The sequence below is a fragment of the Megascapheus bottae genome, chromosome 3, assembly GCF_031878675.1.
Source record: "Megascapheus bottae isolate mThoBot1 chromosome 3, mThoBot2.hap1, whole genome shotgun sequence".
In the NCBI taxonomy this organism is placed as follows: Eukaryota; Metazoa; Chordata; class Mammalia; order Rodentia; family Geomyidae; genus Megascapheus; species Megascapheus bottae.
Window position 1 is genome coordinate 66,782,296 of NC_143511.1, and position 16,867 is coordinate 66,799,162.

The window sequence follows — 16,867 nt, forward strand, 5'->3', positions numbered from 1 at the left end:
GATGGTATGTTTTCCTCTATCATTATTTGGTTTATGTATGTATTAATTACTTTTGTTTAGTTACAAAAATGCATGACCATAAACTAAAGGAAGAAAGACTTACGTTCATGGTTTCAGAGATTTCAAGGCCCATGATGAGAAAGAAATTCTAGGTGGCAGGAATATATGGCAGAGGCTAAGCAGAGAAAGAGAGGACAACAGAGAGAAGACCAGGGCAAGATATAACCTCTAGGGACACACCCTCTAGCCTACTACTCCAGATGGGTCCCTTCTGAAGTTTCTAGAACTTCCCAAGTTAGCACCACCAGCTAAAGATGAAGGATTCAGCACTGATGCCTGTGGGCAACATTTCGTTTGAAAGCATAACATTATATCTACTAGCACATTGTATTTTAGCAATAGAATTGCTGTATAGTTAAGAATAATGAGCTGGGCACAGTGGCTCCAGTCCTGACTACTGGACAGTCAGAGATTAGAAGATCATGGACCCAACTCACACATAAAAGTTAATAAAACTCCCCATCCCTCCCCATCTATTGTCTGGGCACAGTAATGTGCCCAGGTGATCATAGCTTAGGCTAGCACAGGCATGAAATAAGACCGTGCTTTGAAAATAACCCATGCCTAACAGATTGGAGACATGGCTCAAGTGGTAGAGGATCTGCCTCACAAGTACTTTGCCCTGAGTATAATCCTCAATACTACCTAAAACACAATAAGGAAACTTGACTAAATTCTAAAGTGTAGAAGAAATGTTATATTTTCTAATAATACTTTTTATTTCACAGTATAATGACTTAATGAAAAAGAAGAGAATTGTAGAAAATGACAAATCCAAAATCCTTGCAACAATAGAAGACCTTGACCAGAAGAAAAACCAAGCTCTAAATATTGCTTGGCAAAAGGTACTTGAAGTCCTAAATATTTTCTTTTGTCAGAAGCAATGAGGAAGAACATCATCACTGTGTTATACTATGGGCTATACATTTGATTGGGCTGGTTAGTGTTTGAGTAATTTATGCTTACACCTAGTGCAAACCACAAAAACTCCTTATTTACCTTTTTTGGAAGTTTACAACTGTCTTTGCTTGTGTCCCTTCATTTTCTATCAGAATTTACTCATATTCCCTTGCATAAGACTGTAAGCTTTTACATTTGGGAGAAAGCAATATATACTATTCTCTACTTAATCTTTGCTAAAAGAAAAAGAAAGTCAGTTATATGATGCCCTTAACTAATAAAACCAAAATTCCTTTTTCTTTTTTCTTTTTGCCAGTCCTGAGGCTTTAACTCAGGGCCTGAGCACTGTCCTTGGACACTTTTTGCTCAAGGCTAGCTCTCTGCCACTTGAGCCACATCACCACCTGTGGCTTTTTCTGTGTATGTGGTTCCAGAGAATGGAACCATGCATGCTAGGCGAGCATGCTAACATTAGTCCACAATTCCCTCCGCCCCCCAAACCCTTTTGAAAGACTTACTCTTTTTCATCAAATGTATGTCCTCCAATGCGTGTGGAACCCAAGTCAAGAATCAATTGACTTGTGAATGTGTGGGCTTATTTCTGGGTTCTCTGTTCCTTTGATCTGTATCTGTTTTTAATTTTTCCTTTAACTGCTATAAGATTTAAGCTCAGTGTTTTGCTCTACCCTTTAAGCCACCATAAAACCCTAACCTTTTTCACTGTTTTTTTTTTTTGAGAATTTCTTTTTTTTAATTTAAAGAATTTATTAACATTGATTTTTGCATCATATTTTAAATGTTGTGTTTAACAAACAAGTATTCAAGAAGGGAATCTATATATACAATCACTGCACTTAGATTTTATAACAATTAAAATTAGGCTGAGGGTTTCTATGTCATAGATACATATTAATCTATGTAATAAAACATGGCTATAGAGTCATAAATTTTTATGTCTATGTAGTTGTATTTATATTTCCAATACCACATCCATAGCTTGGGTTCGCAAATATTGAGTCATCGCTCATACTATTTGGATCGAATAGCCGCATATTAAGGATACCATGCACCTTTTGTTCTTTTGGTCTTGACTTACCTCACTCAACATGATTCGCTCTAGATTCATCCACTTCCCTGTGAATGCCATTATCTTGTCTGTTGACTATGTAGAATTCTCTTGTGTATGTGTGTTTTTGTATCCACTCATCTGCAGTAGGGCATCTGGATAGTCGACTTGTATTTGATAAAGATTTACAATGGAATAAACACAGCATATTCAATTATCGGTGCTGGCAAAACTGGACAGCCACATGCAGAAAACTAAAAATTGACCCTAGCCTTTTGCCATGCACAAACATTAACTCAAAATGGATCAAAGACCTCAGTACCAGACCTGAAACTTTAAAACTGCTACACGATAGAGTTGGAGAGACACTGGAACTCGTAGGTACAGGCAAAAACTTCCTGAACAGAGTCCCAAGGTCGCAAGAGATTGGAGAGAGACTTGATAAATGGGACTTCCTAAAAATAAAAAGTTTGTACAGATAAAAGCATAGCTACTAAAGTAAAGAGACAGCCAACCAACTGGGAAAAGATATTTACCAATAATACATCAGACTCTCGTTATTTTGAGATAGTTTACTTTTTGCCTAGGCCGAGCTAGGATTATAGCTCCTTCTCTTTATGCTGGTGTACATTAGTAGAGCCAGTGCTCTATCCTTGCTCAGGCACTGAGCTCAAGCCCAGAACTGGCAAAAAAAAAAAAAGAATTTTGTTGTGTGTATGTCACAGTGTATACACAAAGGAATTTAACATCTTCCTATTGTATGCCCATTTTGTTTCCTTTGCCTTCCTGCCTCACTCAGACTTTTAATATTGTACTAAATAAGAATGCGACAGTAGACATCTCTCTTCTGTTCCTGAGGTTAGAGAGAACAGTTTGTTTTTCTCCATGTTGGCTGTAATTTGTCCTAACTAACCTTTATCGTTTTATATTCTCCTTTTTATATCTGGATTTTGATGTTTCTACCTTTAATAGAATGTTGAAATTCATCACATTTTTTTCTTCCTCTGTTGAGACCTTTTTTGTTTTTGTATATAAAATTTCAAATTTACTGCCAGATTCACTGATTATTAGTCACATCTTTGAAAACAAGTGCGAAATTCCAAAAACATTAATCAGCTATATACACACCAAAATTATCTCATAACATGCTAGACTATTGGTCCAAATTTTCTGTATATTCTCCTATGTGTGTGTGTGTGTGTGTGTGTGTGTGTGTGTGTGTGTGCGCGCGCGCAACGTTTTTTTCTATATTCTTAGAAGCATTTTTCAATATCCAAAATGCCCTTCTTGGCCTTCCATATCATTTTGCTACGACATAAAACACCTTGAACAAGTCTTGCCTTTGACTTTGTGCCTCTTTTTCTCCTGTAACTACTTAGCATTCACCTGGTACTATCTTGCCTTATTTATTAACCGTCTTGCTTTATTTATTAATCATCAGAAAAAAATGGGTTTTTTTGTTTGTTTTGTTTTGTTTTTGTTTTTGTGGATCATGGGACTTTGAACTAGGCCTCAGCTCTTCAGCTCAAGGCTATAGCCGTACCCTTGAGCCAAGCCCCACTTCCCCATTTTCTAGAGGTTAATTGGAGATAAGAGTCTCAGGTCCTTTTGTGCCCCAGCTGGCTTTGAACCTTGATCCTCAGATCTCAGCCTCCTGAGTAGCTAGGATTACAGGTGTGAGCACCATGTCTGACTTGGAAATATTTTATATCATAATTCCCTTTTATCTGTTTATATTTTGCTATATGATATCCTGCTATGTGTTTTATAAGAGCATCAGAATTTGGGAGTAGAAGTAGAAACACAGCCTTTAGTTCCACATGGAACTTAGATTCAGTAAATAATTTCTTCATAGACCCAAATGGTAGATATTTGTGGTTTTGCAAGATTCCAAATCACAGTTGTAGTTTCACTAGCATGAGCATCTTGTAAACAACAAACAACAAAAAAATAAACAACAAACAACAAAAAAATAGGCCTGGTTGTATTTGTTACATAAATAGTGCACTGGGACTGTTGAGATGTCTGTATACATATGCTAACATATGCTTGTTCTTGGAATATATTTTGGTGTTCTCATATGATTTTTTTCTCCAGGTTAACAAAGACTTTGGATCTATTTTTTCTACTCTTTTGCCTGGTGCCAATGCTATGCTTGCACCACCAGAAGGGCTTACTGTTTTGGATGGCCTAGAGTTCAAAGTTGCCTTAGGAAATACTTGGAAAGAAAACCTAACTGAGCTTAGTGGTGGTCAGAGGTGAGTGATTTCAGTATTAGCCAGCCACTTTTATTATTGTTCACCATTTCATTACTTTATAATTCTGCTTCAGTTTTTTAAATTGTAATTAATAGAGGGGTTACAGTTATATTCGCCAGATTGATACCCCTTCTCATGTTTTTGTCCCCATTTCCTTTCCCCTACCCCCTTCCCTCATCTTGTTTTCCCCCCTTCCCTTTCCTATTTCAAATAAATAAATAAACATATATACCAGATAACAAGGTCAAATACTATAACAATATGAGAATAACCAGTGGGCAACAAACGAGATGAGAAATAACATAATATGTTAAGAACAACAATCACATTATATGGCTCCATATCCTGTTTCCATATCCTGGAGGTCCTTTCATTTAGCCTCATCCTATATGGCCTTATGTATGTAGGATTTGAGCAATTGGCAATCCTCTGCTAGGAGAGTCCTAGATGTGTACTAATTATGACAAATGAAGGAAACCATTGAGCCTATGTTTCTTTGGGTCTGGCTTACTTCACTTAATGTGATTTTTTCCAATTCTTTCCATTTCCTTACAAATGGGGCGATGTCATTCTTTCTGATGACTCTGCTTCAGTTTTGAATAGCCTAGTTACCTTTATGTCTAGAATTTAAATATCCTAATAACATTTGATTAAATTCATATCCAATAGAGGAGAAGAAAATATAAGTAAGTAGAAAGTTAGACTTAACTATGTGTCAAACAATTTTTCAGACATTGAGAAATGAGTATTTCAGAACTTTATACCTGAAAGAGGCACAGAAGTGGTAAATTCTGTTTACCCAAATTTTCTTTATTCCTTCTGGCTGTCTCTGGATGTCAGAAATGGGGAGAGGAGCCCCAAATAGGATCAGTAGTCGCATGCAAGTAGGAAATATAAGTAGATTTTGAGGAGGCCCCAGAGAACTATGTTCTAGCTTTAGGATCTGTCCCTTGGAAGAAACTTAACAATAGGCCAGATCTAGTTGGTCTGATCTGATCTGTATATTATTTGAAAATTTACCAGAAATTGGTAACATTTACATGATTTTTCTTTGAAGAGCAAGTATGATAATGTTAAAATAGTATATGAAAACATTATGCACATGAAGAGTGGTCTGAAATATAATTTTTTTTTTTTTTGCCAGTCCTGGGGCTTGAACTCAGGGGTCTGTGCACTGTCCTTGATACTGTTTGCTCAAAGCTAGTGCTCTGCCACTTGAGCCACTTCTCCACTTCTGGCTTTTCCTATGGATGTGGTTCTGATTATCTTTTACATAAATATGAACTATTTATCATAATGGGATTGTACCTTTGATTCAACATTTTCATTTTTTAAAAAATGGCAACATGGGGCCGGGAGCATAGCCTAGTGGTAGAGTGCTCACCGAGCATGCACAAAGCTCTAGGTTCAGTTCCTGGGTACTGCATACTCAGAAGCCAGAAAGTGGTGCTGTGGCTCAAGTGGCAGAACATTAGCCTTGAGCAAACATGTCCAAGGACAGTGCCCAGTCCCTGAGTTCAAGCTCCAGGACTGGCCAAAAAAAAAAAAAAGGCAAAATGTTACAAATTCTCTTCTTTTCATAGGTCCTTAGTAGCTTTGTCATTAATATTGTCCATGCTCCTCTTCAAACCTGCTCCAATTTATATCTTGGATGAAGTAGATGCAGCCTTGGATCTTTCTCATACCCAGAATATTGGGCAGATGCTGCGCACTCACTTCACACATTCTCAGGTAATAACCAGAAAAAGATGTCTCAGGATAGGTGCAGTGAAATATTTGCTTTTTTAAATTGTTTAATAACAGTGTTAGTAAGCTATGTAGAATTGAACTGGGATGTAGTTCAGTGGTAGAGTACTTCACAAGTGCATAGACGGGCCTGATTTCAACATCCAGCACAGTCTATGTAGATGGATAGTCAGGCAGGCTGGCTGGCATATAGACAGGCATGTAGGCAGACGGACAGGCAGAGGTATATAGGCAGGTAAGTAGATAGAAGATTGTGGTAAAATTATCATAAAAAATTATGATAGAATTGATTGAAGAAGACTTATTTTCAAATGGGAAAAAAGATTCATTCTCCCTTTAAAGAACGAGCTAGGCATTATAATGGTTGGTTGTAGCATGAAGAAGAATCCAATTTAGAAGTGATATACTGCTAATGTGATTGCTTTCTCTAAGTAGCTGCCATAAGGATACACAATCAAAACAAAACTGTTCCAAGAATATACTTAAGTATTAGAAACTCATGTAGCACCCAGTGGAGAAACTTGCATTTCTTCAGGCTACAGGTAGATAAAAGCCTTTTGAAGCCATTGTGAGGTTTGTTTTTATTGTACTTTGGCTGCAGGCCTGTACCTGTCAAATATGGTTGTGTAAGTTAAGTATTATACAATGCTGAGGATTCCACATAATAGTTCTTATAAATTAAGCTTTATTAAGGCTTTGTGGGGTCAGAAAACTGAAGTTGTACCTTAGTTTTATAAAGGTTTTATTACAGTGGGGAGGGAGGAGTGACGGAAGTACTATAAGGACTTGTAGTCTTTGATTTTATGTAAATATCAGAAAGAAAAATATTTCACTAAGGCAGTTAGAGCTAGCAATAAAACAGTGTATATTTGCTACGTAAGACAGCAATAAGCACTCAGACACCACAAAAATAGTTTTCAGTAATGAAGCACTCAGGTCAAATGAAAATTTACTAAAAGGAAAGGTAGAAAGTTAGTATTCTTTTTGATGCCTAATGTCGTAACTGTTACTTGGCATTTGCATATGTTTGTATCCTTGCAGCCACACATTTAAAGAAATTTTTTAAAAAATCAATTTCTAACACCAGTAGTAGAAGAGTAAACTTCCTCAAGAACATTACGAAAAGGTTTTCATGCTTATTTCTTCATTTTCCCTTAAGTTTATTGTAGTGTCCCTAAAAGAAGGCATGTTCAACAATGCAAACGTTCTCTTCAAAACCAAGTTTGTGGATGGTGTTTCTACAGTAGCCCGATTTACTCAAAGTCAAAATGGAAAGATTTCAAAGGAAACAAAATTCAAGACAAAAGAACTCAAGTGAGCACAGCATAGAAGTAGAACCTAACCCTTTACCTTGACTGTTTATATAGTCTATCAAGAACTTGGGATTTAATTTGTTTATAAGATATCAGTGTTATTCTGTTACTTAATGCATATTTTGTCTTCCTTTGTATTATCACTTGTAAATGAGCATGGACTTTTCTGTCTTAATTAGTATGTAACTATGGTCTAATTATTGTGGTTGTGATTTTATCTATATCATTAAACTTTTTATGCAAATCATTTCTCATATGAGGGAGACTGAGATAACCTGTTTGGTAGCAAATCCTGTATGTAAAACCCAAGTATAGAGAGAGGAAATTAAATTTAGCATAAATATAGCTGATAGCTTTTAATTCACTAATTTTGAAAATAACATTAATGTGTTTTCTGTTGCTAATAAAATTATTTAGGTAAAGAATTATAAAGCGGGGGCCGGGAGTTTGGCCTAGTGGTTAAAGTGCTTGTCTAGCATGCACGAAGACCCGGGTTCAATTCCTTGGTACCACATACATAGAAAAAAGCCGGAAGTGGTGCTGAAGCTCAAGTGGTAGAGCTCTAGCCTTGAGAAAGTCCAAGGACAGTGCACAAGCCCTGAGCTCAAGCAAGAATTATAAAGCAAAGAATAGCAAGATCAACAAAGGGAAGGCAAAAGCAGGCTATTAGGCATGGATCCAGTGATTTAGGCCTAGCGCCTTGACGCACAAAGTCAGATCCTAAGATAGGAAACCTTGAAAAGACTTTTTAGTATTGGAATATCATGTTTCTACGTGCATAATAATTGATCTCTGAAACCTTGAACTCTGAAGTTCCTAGTATTTAAAAAAAAAATTTTGTCAGCTTTTTTATAATCTAATAAATAATGTACTGACATGGATATTTGAAAATGTTAAGACCAGAAGTCTAAGTCAAATTTACCCTCATCGAGTCTGATAAAATGTAAATGAATAGATCCTCTGCTCTATCCAAATAACTCAGAAGCCAGATTTTCATAATTTTTAGTGCCTCCTGTTTTCCAGTTCAGTGAGAAGAAATTTTTTTGGAAATCATTAAAAGAGAGTGACCAAACACCCTAAGAAGACTACTTACATGTCTTAACGTCAGTGTACATTGCCATAGCAGTGCTTCTGATGCTGTCTGATCTAATACTGCTATTTGGGCTTCGTATCTTTAGTTCCTTGGTATTATTACTGTTTTTCCCTTGGTCTTTGCTCATAATTCCTGCCAATGAGTTTGACATTTCTCATTCTTCACTTTCTGTATATATGTAAGATGTTTTATAGCACCCAAGTAGTTGATATTATGAGAAAAGTAAGAAAGGATTTCATCTGGGATTGTGATAGGGCACATAGACAAAGCTGTGACTGCTGAGTTACAGAAATTTAATACTACAAATAACTGCCTTGCAGAGTTGTTTGTTTCTTTTCGGAAGTATTGGCAGTTCATTTGATATGTTCACACTATCATATAATATTCCAGTTTGATCATAAACTCGTCTGTACTTATTGATTTTAGCATTTCAATTAAATAATTATTAAAAAAAGTGGTACTGTTGTTTCAGCCAGCATTTTTAAAGTTATATGATTGAATGTTTGCCAATAAGTACTGTTCCCTTTCTTTGCTAATTTTCTGCTTGTATATTTGCCTAATTTTTGTTTTATATAAAATTTTCAAGCATATAATAAATTTTGTAAATTATGTTCTATGATAAGAAGGAAGATTTCAAGGGAAATGGAGACATTTCACATCTACAATACTGTGGGTTAACATTTGTTAAATCTTTGTATCATCCTGTTATCATCGATAGGTAATTGTTTTGTTTGCTGTACTGCGATTTCAACTCTGCTTCTTATTATTAGACAAGAAGTTCTGCTTCTTAAGCCAAACCCAGCTTAAGTTAATTTTTCCCCCAAGATATGATCTCAGTTTTTCCTGAGACTTATTTCAGACCATAGTCCTATCTATACCCTTTGATATAAGTAGAATTACAGGCTTGTATTACCATACCCATCTTATGTATTATGGTGAGCTTTTGCTAACTTTTTGGCCAGATTGGCCTCAAGTTATAAATCTCCCAATCTCCACCAAGTAGCTGAGATTGCAGGCATGAGCCATTGCAGCTGTCCACTGTACCTATTTCAATATATAATCCTCATAATAATCTAGTGAGGTAAGTATTGTTGTCACCAACGTTACCTAATTGAGAAAACTGATTTGAACAGAGAAGTTAAAAAAAAACTTGTGCACAGTGGTAAGTAACACTTAGTGACTGGTAGAGACAGTCTCAGCTTTGTTAGGCTCACCCAGTCAGATGTGCCCAGCAGAAATCCATTTTAAGATAACAAAGAGTAGTAAGATTTAAGACCAAGGGCCAGGAGTATGGCCTACTAGTATTGTGCTTGCCTAGCATGCATGAAATCCTGGGTTCAGTTTCTCAATACTACATACACAGAAGTGGCGCTTGGCTCAAGAGCACCAGCCTTGAGCAAAAGTGCTCAAGGACAGTGCCCCGGCCCTGAATTTAAGCCCCAGGACTGGCAGAATATTAAGAAAAAAAAAAGTTAAGACCAAGTCCCCTGTTGATGAACCCAAGCCTCCCACTGATGCCTGATGTCTCCTCGAGATCCCACCAGTGATTACAAGAGGAGGTCAAGTGTGAGCCAGCTGATAGTAGATAAAAATACATGAGCTTAGTTAATGGATAAGCTTGTTCAGTGCGTGAGGCCACAAGCCTAAAGTGAAAGCACTCACCACCAAGCTTCTTGAAGACTGTGGTAAGTGAAAATTATTCAGATGGCCAGATTTGAATAGCCCACTAGGACATATACTCTGCTGAAATTCATGTGGCCTGATTATTCAGACTGGCTGTGCGTGGTGGTTCTCACCTGTAATCCTAGCTAATCAGGAGGCTGAGATCTGAGGATCAAGGTTCAAAGCCAGCCCGGGCACAAAAGGACCTGAGATTCATCTCCAATTAACATCTAGAAAACGGGAACTGAGGCTTGGCTCAAGGATAGGGCCACAGCCTTGAGCTGAAGAGCTCAAGGACAACACCCAGGCCCAGGAGTAGGGTGGTAACCTTGAGCTGTAGAGCTCAGGGACAGTACCCAGGCCTAGTTCAAGCCCCGTGACCCACAAAGAAAAAGATTCAGACTGTGGACAGTGACTTGGTTGGCAGGCTAAGTCCTATGAGGAAACAAGATTGAGATGAGTCAATTAGCTAAAAGCATGCAGGTAGAAGCATGTGGAAAAACACGCAAGTACAGACTGTGTGGATCTTTAAATCTCATGAAAACTCACCAGGAAAAAGAACCAAATGACTAAAAGGAATTGCCAAGTATTCTGAACAACTGGTGCAAGAAGATTCCATTACTCGTCTTCCTGTTACTAGCATAATAGGCATTTGAAGACATCCCTTGCCCAGTGGTGTTTTATTTATCATCATTAAGCAAATGATGCTGCCTGGTAAGGAAGACATTCAGCTGTGGCTGCTCTTTCTAGTGGCTGCAGTTTCTCTAGTCAGCCTCTTCTACCCACTTACTTTGAGAGGGCTACAAGAATCTTGTAGAAGGTCCCATATTGCACATAGATTTGATTATTAAAAGGTATGGATTTTATCAAAGAACTTTTTGCTCTGATTGTTAGCCTTCAACAGTTAGCTATTTCCGGGTCTGATACAGCTGCTAAGAGCCACTTTGTTCAAGATTGCGTTCCATCTAATTTGTCCAAGGATGCCTACATCCAATGAATGATGTATAAAAGCCAGGCCATCTTAATCTAACCCAGAGTGACTTGTCTATTCTAATATCAAAGCAAATTTAGTGGTAGGCTCAGACTACCATTGGTCCTTCATCATAGTTGCCTTTTGTCTCTACTTGATCCTGTTTGGTTGTCTCCTCTTTACAGCATTGTTCCTTAAGGCAACTCTAGTAAACATTCAGCAAATTACTAGAGTCAGCTCCTGGGGGAACCCAACCTGTTGGGATTTTCCTGTTTCATATATTAGTCTCTTTGTTTGAAATTGCTCTGTGCATATTGCCTCTTGTCATTCTGTTCTCTAAACTAGAGAAACATTCAGAACAGAAAGACATCAGTAGCTATCAACAGGGTCACACTACTGAGCTGCTTAAATGTTTGCAATATCTAGTAAAGTCATCTTCGTATTTATTTACAATGTCTTCTACAAAATCTGAAATCTACCTCCCTGTGTCTTCAACATCTTTATCTTTGTTTTATTCTGCTTTTCCAGGTCAGTTTCAAATAAATGAAAACATCTACCATGGCCTTTGCTGACTTTTTGAGGCTAAATTAATTCAGTTTCCTCAACCATTCTTTGTGTTTCAAGATCCTAAATCATCTGTTACACCTCCCTTGTAAACTTTCTAAATCACTCATTTTTTAATTCGATTTTATTGTAGGGATAATGTTGTCCCTCTTTCCTTGCCCTCTCCCCTTCCCAAATCACTCATTCTTCACATGCATAGAGGCAACCCTTGACTTAACTGAATTGCCTTTTCCAATGCATCTTGTTCTGGAGTGGATAATAAAATACAAACTAAATGTATAGATAGATGGTTATTTCATCCTTTTCAAGTACCAGCTTAATATATCCAAACCTTTCAGTCTTCTCAAATATAAAGATTTTCACTGGTCCTTCATAGGACTAATATGATTTATTGATGGCACTATTGCTTCTTTGCAAAATCTTTGGACAAATCTGGGGCACATGAGCTTTTTTTTGTAGTGGAAAGTAGATGAGAGATTCTTATTCTCATTGGCGTGGCTAATAATGTGAAGTTTGGCATTCTCAGCTTTACAGAGAGAAAAAGGATAACTGCCATGAATTTGATATTTCATGCAAATGATCTGAATCAATGCATCTTGTGCATGGCTCATTGAAAAGTATAATTGCATATTTTTAAATGCATGCAAGCCATATTTCATATTTTGCTGCATGTGTTTAGTGGATCAAGTAACATGACAAAGAGCAAACATCTTTACATGGCTAAGGAAATGAGCCTTGTCGTAGAGCATCATTTTGTGTGAGATTTTTAAGTGCCCACTTTCATGAGAACTTTTAATTATTAAATTCTTATTTAACTCAGAGGCCCATATAGGGCTGCAGTCCACATTCTTTGATAACTTAAATGGTAATTTGGTTTGGAAAGTAGGATATAAGGCTTGTGTCATTAGGAAGGAAGAACTCATTAATTCCAGTTTCTAATTTACTTTAGGAAATTATTAATGTTGAAAAGATTAGTTAGGAAGAAGAGTGATGAGTTTAGTTTCCCCTTGGAACATCAAGGTTGTAAAAAAGTCAGCTGTGATTTGTCATTTTTATATTGTTTTTATTTCCTATCTTAGTTGATAATTCAGTTCACTTAATATTTTATACTTTACTAAGACAGTCAACTTTCTTGGGGTTCCATCTTTGCTGAGGATGTATGCCATATGAATGCAATCAAAGGGAAAACTCAAAATCCCAAATCTGTTACTTTTTAATTGTAATTTATTGTCAGGGTAATGTATAGAGGGATTATAGTTACATTTGTCAGATGGTACATTACTTCTTGAACATTGAAACCCCTTCCCATGTTTTTTTCCCACTTTCCCTCCTCCCATCCCCTCCCAGTCATCTTGTTTTTCCCCCCTTCCCTTCCCTGTTTCAAATAAACCTATATACAATATACAAGGTAACAAAGTCAGATAGAGTAACAACATGAGATAAACCATAAGGGGAAATAAAAGAAATAACTTTACATAGTATATTAAAAACAACAATCACAAAGATAATCTTGTTTCCATATCCTGAAGTTCATTTTGCTTATGGTTTGTATTTTTTTGTTGATCAAATTATTCTCATCTGAAAAAATGAAGGTAGTAATATTCACTTCAAAGAATCATAAGCACTGAGTAAGATAGTACACAATGTAAATGTTTACAAATGGTAGTTACTCAAATTTTTATTGGAGTTGAGATCCAGAAACTTTGGTGCAATTAATATTCTTTGACTATTAGATCAAGTGAAGAGTGATTCTAATAGGTGCTTATTCATTCTTGGAGAATAATGAGAAATGAAATACTCAGACATTTAGAATTCAAAGGCCTCCCATCCCTACACAGTTTTTAGCATCAAACCATATAGAATATGTGTCCAAAATATTTTTGATAATTCTAGAAGAAAAAGGATGTGACATCTTCCTTTTGGGCGCCAGAAATGAAACCTACAAGGAATCTGTAAAATACTTGACACAAAGGACTATCAAAATGAAAGAATAAATGTTGGGTCATTACATATACCAAACTTGTAATTGTTGAAAGCATTATTGTCATGATCATTTTTTACTGTTACTCTATCAAAGTGATATTGGCTGCATTTAAGCATGTATTTTATCTAATACACATTATACTTGTTACTCGATTATCTATAATGACCTCATAATTGATGAAGGAATCAAAACTAGAAGGCTGGAAGAAGTGTATTGTTTAATGTTGGCACAAGAATTAGAACTTAGTTATTTACAGCAAGGATCCACCAAAAGAAGATTATTCTGTGTCTCCAGTTGTTTTACTTCAGTTTATATCAGTGCCAAGATTTTGGATTGCACTTCTTGGGCCATTAAAAATTAGGTGAGTCTCCATGCCCAATGGACAGATGTCAGGACCTCCTCCATGATTTCGCAAATTCCTTGAATTTTTTGTGTCTAAGATGCCTATCTTACCAGGGAAATACTCTGTCATGAAGGCCTGTATTTCACCCTCCAGTTGATAGATTTGTGAAGCCACAAGTTTTTCCTAAGTCCCTTCTAGAGGGAACAGCCTTGCTTTGCACCCTGGAATTAATAAGCTTTCTTAGTAAAGGGTTTTTCCTTCATATAATGGCAGGAAACGCTGGATATGTAGCATAAATTTTATGTTCTCTGGGGCCTAATCCTATCTTAAAATTTATCTCAGTTCCTTGGGATGCAAATTTTACTAGCAATAGGAGTTTCAAGCTGTTACATGCTCACCTGGGCTTTCTTTGATGGGACTCTACAATGCACAGCCCCAAGATCCAATGCATAACTAAAAATAACATTTCCTCTTTACCGTGTTGTCACATAAGGGCATTACAGAATTTTTACTTTGAAATATTTTAAGTAAAATATTGGCCTCATATCCAAAAAGAAACTTAACCAAATTTAGAGTTGACAGCTAAATTTACAGATACATAGTCTCCAATGCAACTTGTACATTTTTCATGGGCTATCTATTGTATTACAATTTGAATGGTTCCATTAAAGAGCAGAGGCACCAAGATACACACAAAGGTCTCACAGGGAAAATTTTCTTGAGAGAAAATAATGTTATGGGAAGAATATCATTTTGAAATCTGGAGAAAATGACCTCAAACACTTCAACTAATCTCTTAACTGAAGTTCTGAGATCTCAGTTGTAAAAGATATTTCATTTTGGAACATAGGATAAGACATCTATGAAGCTCTAATGAGTTCAAAAGAAAAGTCACTGTCTGAAACAATCAAGGTGAATGATACTTATATGATGCCCAAAGCCCAGAGGGTGGTCCAGAGGGACCCACAGTTTACTGATTTTAAGGCAAACCTAATGGTTCATCAGTCATTAAGATATATAGCAAATCAGATGCAATTAGTTCCCAATGCATGATTGTGAAATTGAACCAGAGGGGGAAAAATCTGTTTGCCAATGGCTTCTGAGGAAGCAATTTAAGGTGAAATTTACATCGCAAGATTCTCAGAGGTCTGTATCTCTCTTTAAGCCTTAATTGCATCCTCATCGCTGACCTGTGACTGGAATATTTAGATTCTGCACTCTGTGACAGCACTCTAGGTTCATGCTGTGTTCACAATAGAACTTTTATTGGGGAAACAATACTTCAAATAAGATTACATGTTTTTGTAAGTTAAAGACATTTAATAGTAACCATACAGTATGTGCTGCTAAGTCATTATAAATTTGTAAGGGTTATTCCATATTATGGCTTGGGTTGAAAACCTTGCTTTTCCAAAAAAAAATATGACTTTTGCAGTGACCTTGACAGCTAAAGAAATGTATAGAAGAAGGTTGTAGTCACATACTACAAAAATGATCCCTGAAAGTATAGTCACTCCAGTTAGAATGGCCAGGATCAAGAAAACTAATAACACAGATGCTGGAGGGGATGTGGCCAGGAGGGATCACTACTACACTGTTGGTGGGAGTGCAAACTTGTTCAACCACTATGGAAAACAGTATGGCAGTGCCTCAAAAGGCTAAACATAGAGCTCTCCTATGACCCAGCAATTCTACTACTTGGCATTTACCCAATGGTCCAGAAACAAGGACACACTAAATACACTAGCACAACAATATTCATTGCAGCCCTATTTACCATAGCAAAGGTATGGAACCAACCTAGATGTCCCTCAGTTGATGAATGGATCAACAAGATGTGGTATTTGTACACAATGGAATTCTATGCTGCTGTCAGAAAGAATGACATCGCCCCATTTGTTAGGAAATGGAAAGACTTAGAAAAGATCATATTAAGTGAAGTAAGCCAGACTCAAAGGAAATTAGGCTCAATGGTTTCCCTTATTTGTCATAATCAGTAGAAACCTTGGGCTCTACAAGCAGAGATTTGCAATAGAGCAAAACCTAGATACATAAGGCCATATAGTATGATGCTAATTGAAAGGACCTCTAGGATATAGAAACAAAAGTCATATAATGAGTGATTGTTGTCCTTAAGGTACGATGTTATCTCTCATCTCTTTTGCTGTCCCTGGGTTATCTCATATTGTTACAGTATCTCACTTTGTTATCTGATATATCAGATATATTTGTATTTGGTTATTTGAAATTGGATAGGGAAGGGGGGAAAACAAGATGGGGGGGGTTAGGGAGGGTAATGGGGACCAAGACATGTGAAAGGGTATCAATGTATGTGAATTAATGCATCTTCTATCTGGCAAATATCATGCAACCCTTTTATTAATTACAATAAAAATATCAAAAAAAGAAGGTTGTAAAGGGAAGGAGGTAAGAGCTCACTCACTGGCCATTCAGACAGTGATTCCTCTTACCACCCACTGGTTTTTTAATCTTCATAATATTCTCATGAGGTAGGATCATTCCATTTCTGAATGATGAAGATAAGGCTCCATGAAGTTAAACAACAGCTTGAGTGGATAACAAGATCATTAATAAACCAGATTTCATCCCCCTTGCACCTCTCCCCCAATCCCACTTTTTATTACTTACATCCAGTACTGGGTAGTTATTCATAGATTTGCAAAGGTGTATGATTTGGCTCTGTTTACTACTTACTGTTCCTAGTCAGTTTCATGAGTTCATATTTCTAGAGTTGGGGATAATTGATTTTGAAATTTTTATAAGTTAGGGCAAGATTTTCAGGTATTTCCCTTTGCATTAACTACCTATAGAGTGTTTTTTCTTTTTCCCCCAAGGAACACTAACATAATAAAAAAAGGTTCATATATTTACATTGCTATTGGGCTAT

At 36.6% G+C, this 16,867-nt stretch overlaps 1 protein-coding gene across 4 annotated transcripts in view; it reads left to right on the forward strand.

The window, feature by feature from the left end:
- Smc2 (structural maintenance of chromosomes 2) overlaps nucleotides 1-16,867 on the forward strand; it is a 54,708-nt gene that overhangs the window by 29,506 nt on the left and 8,335 nt on the right. For 3 of the 4 annotated variants that reach the window (XM_090330356.1, XM_090330358.1, XM_090330357.1), the window contains exons 22-25: nucleotides 789-905; nucleotides 4,124-4,284; nucleotides 5,868-6,015; nucleotides 7,190-7,344. In XM_090330356.1, coding sequence (XP_090186482.1) covers nucleotides 789-905; nucleotides 4,124-4,284; nucleotides 5,868-6,015; nucleotides 7,190-7,344 — 581 coding nt within the window. Of the gene's footprint in view, nucleotides 1-788; nucleotides 906-4,123; nucleotides 4,285-5,867; nucleotides 6,016-7,189; nucleotides 7,588-16,867 lie in introns of those variants that run through there. The other variant, XM_090330359.1, reaches the window with a different exon arrangement.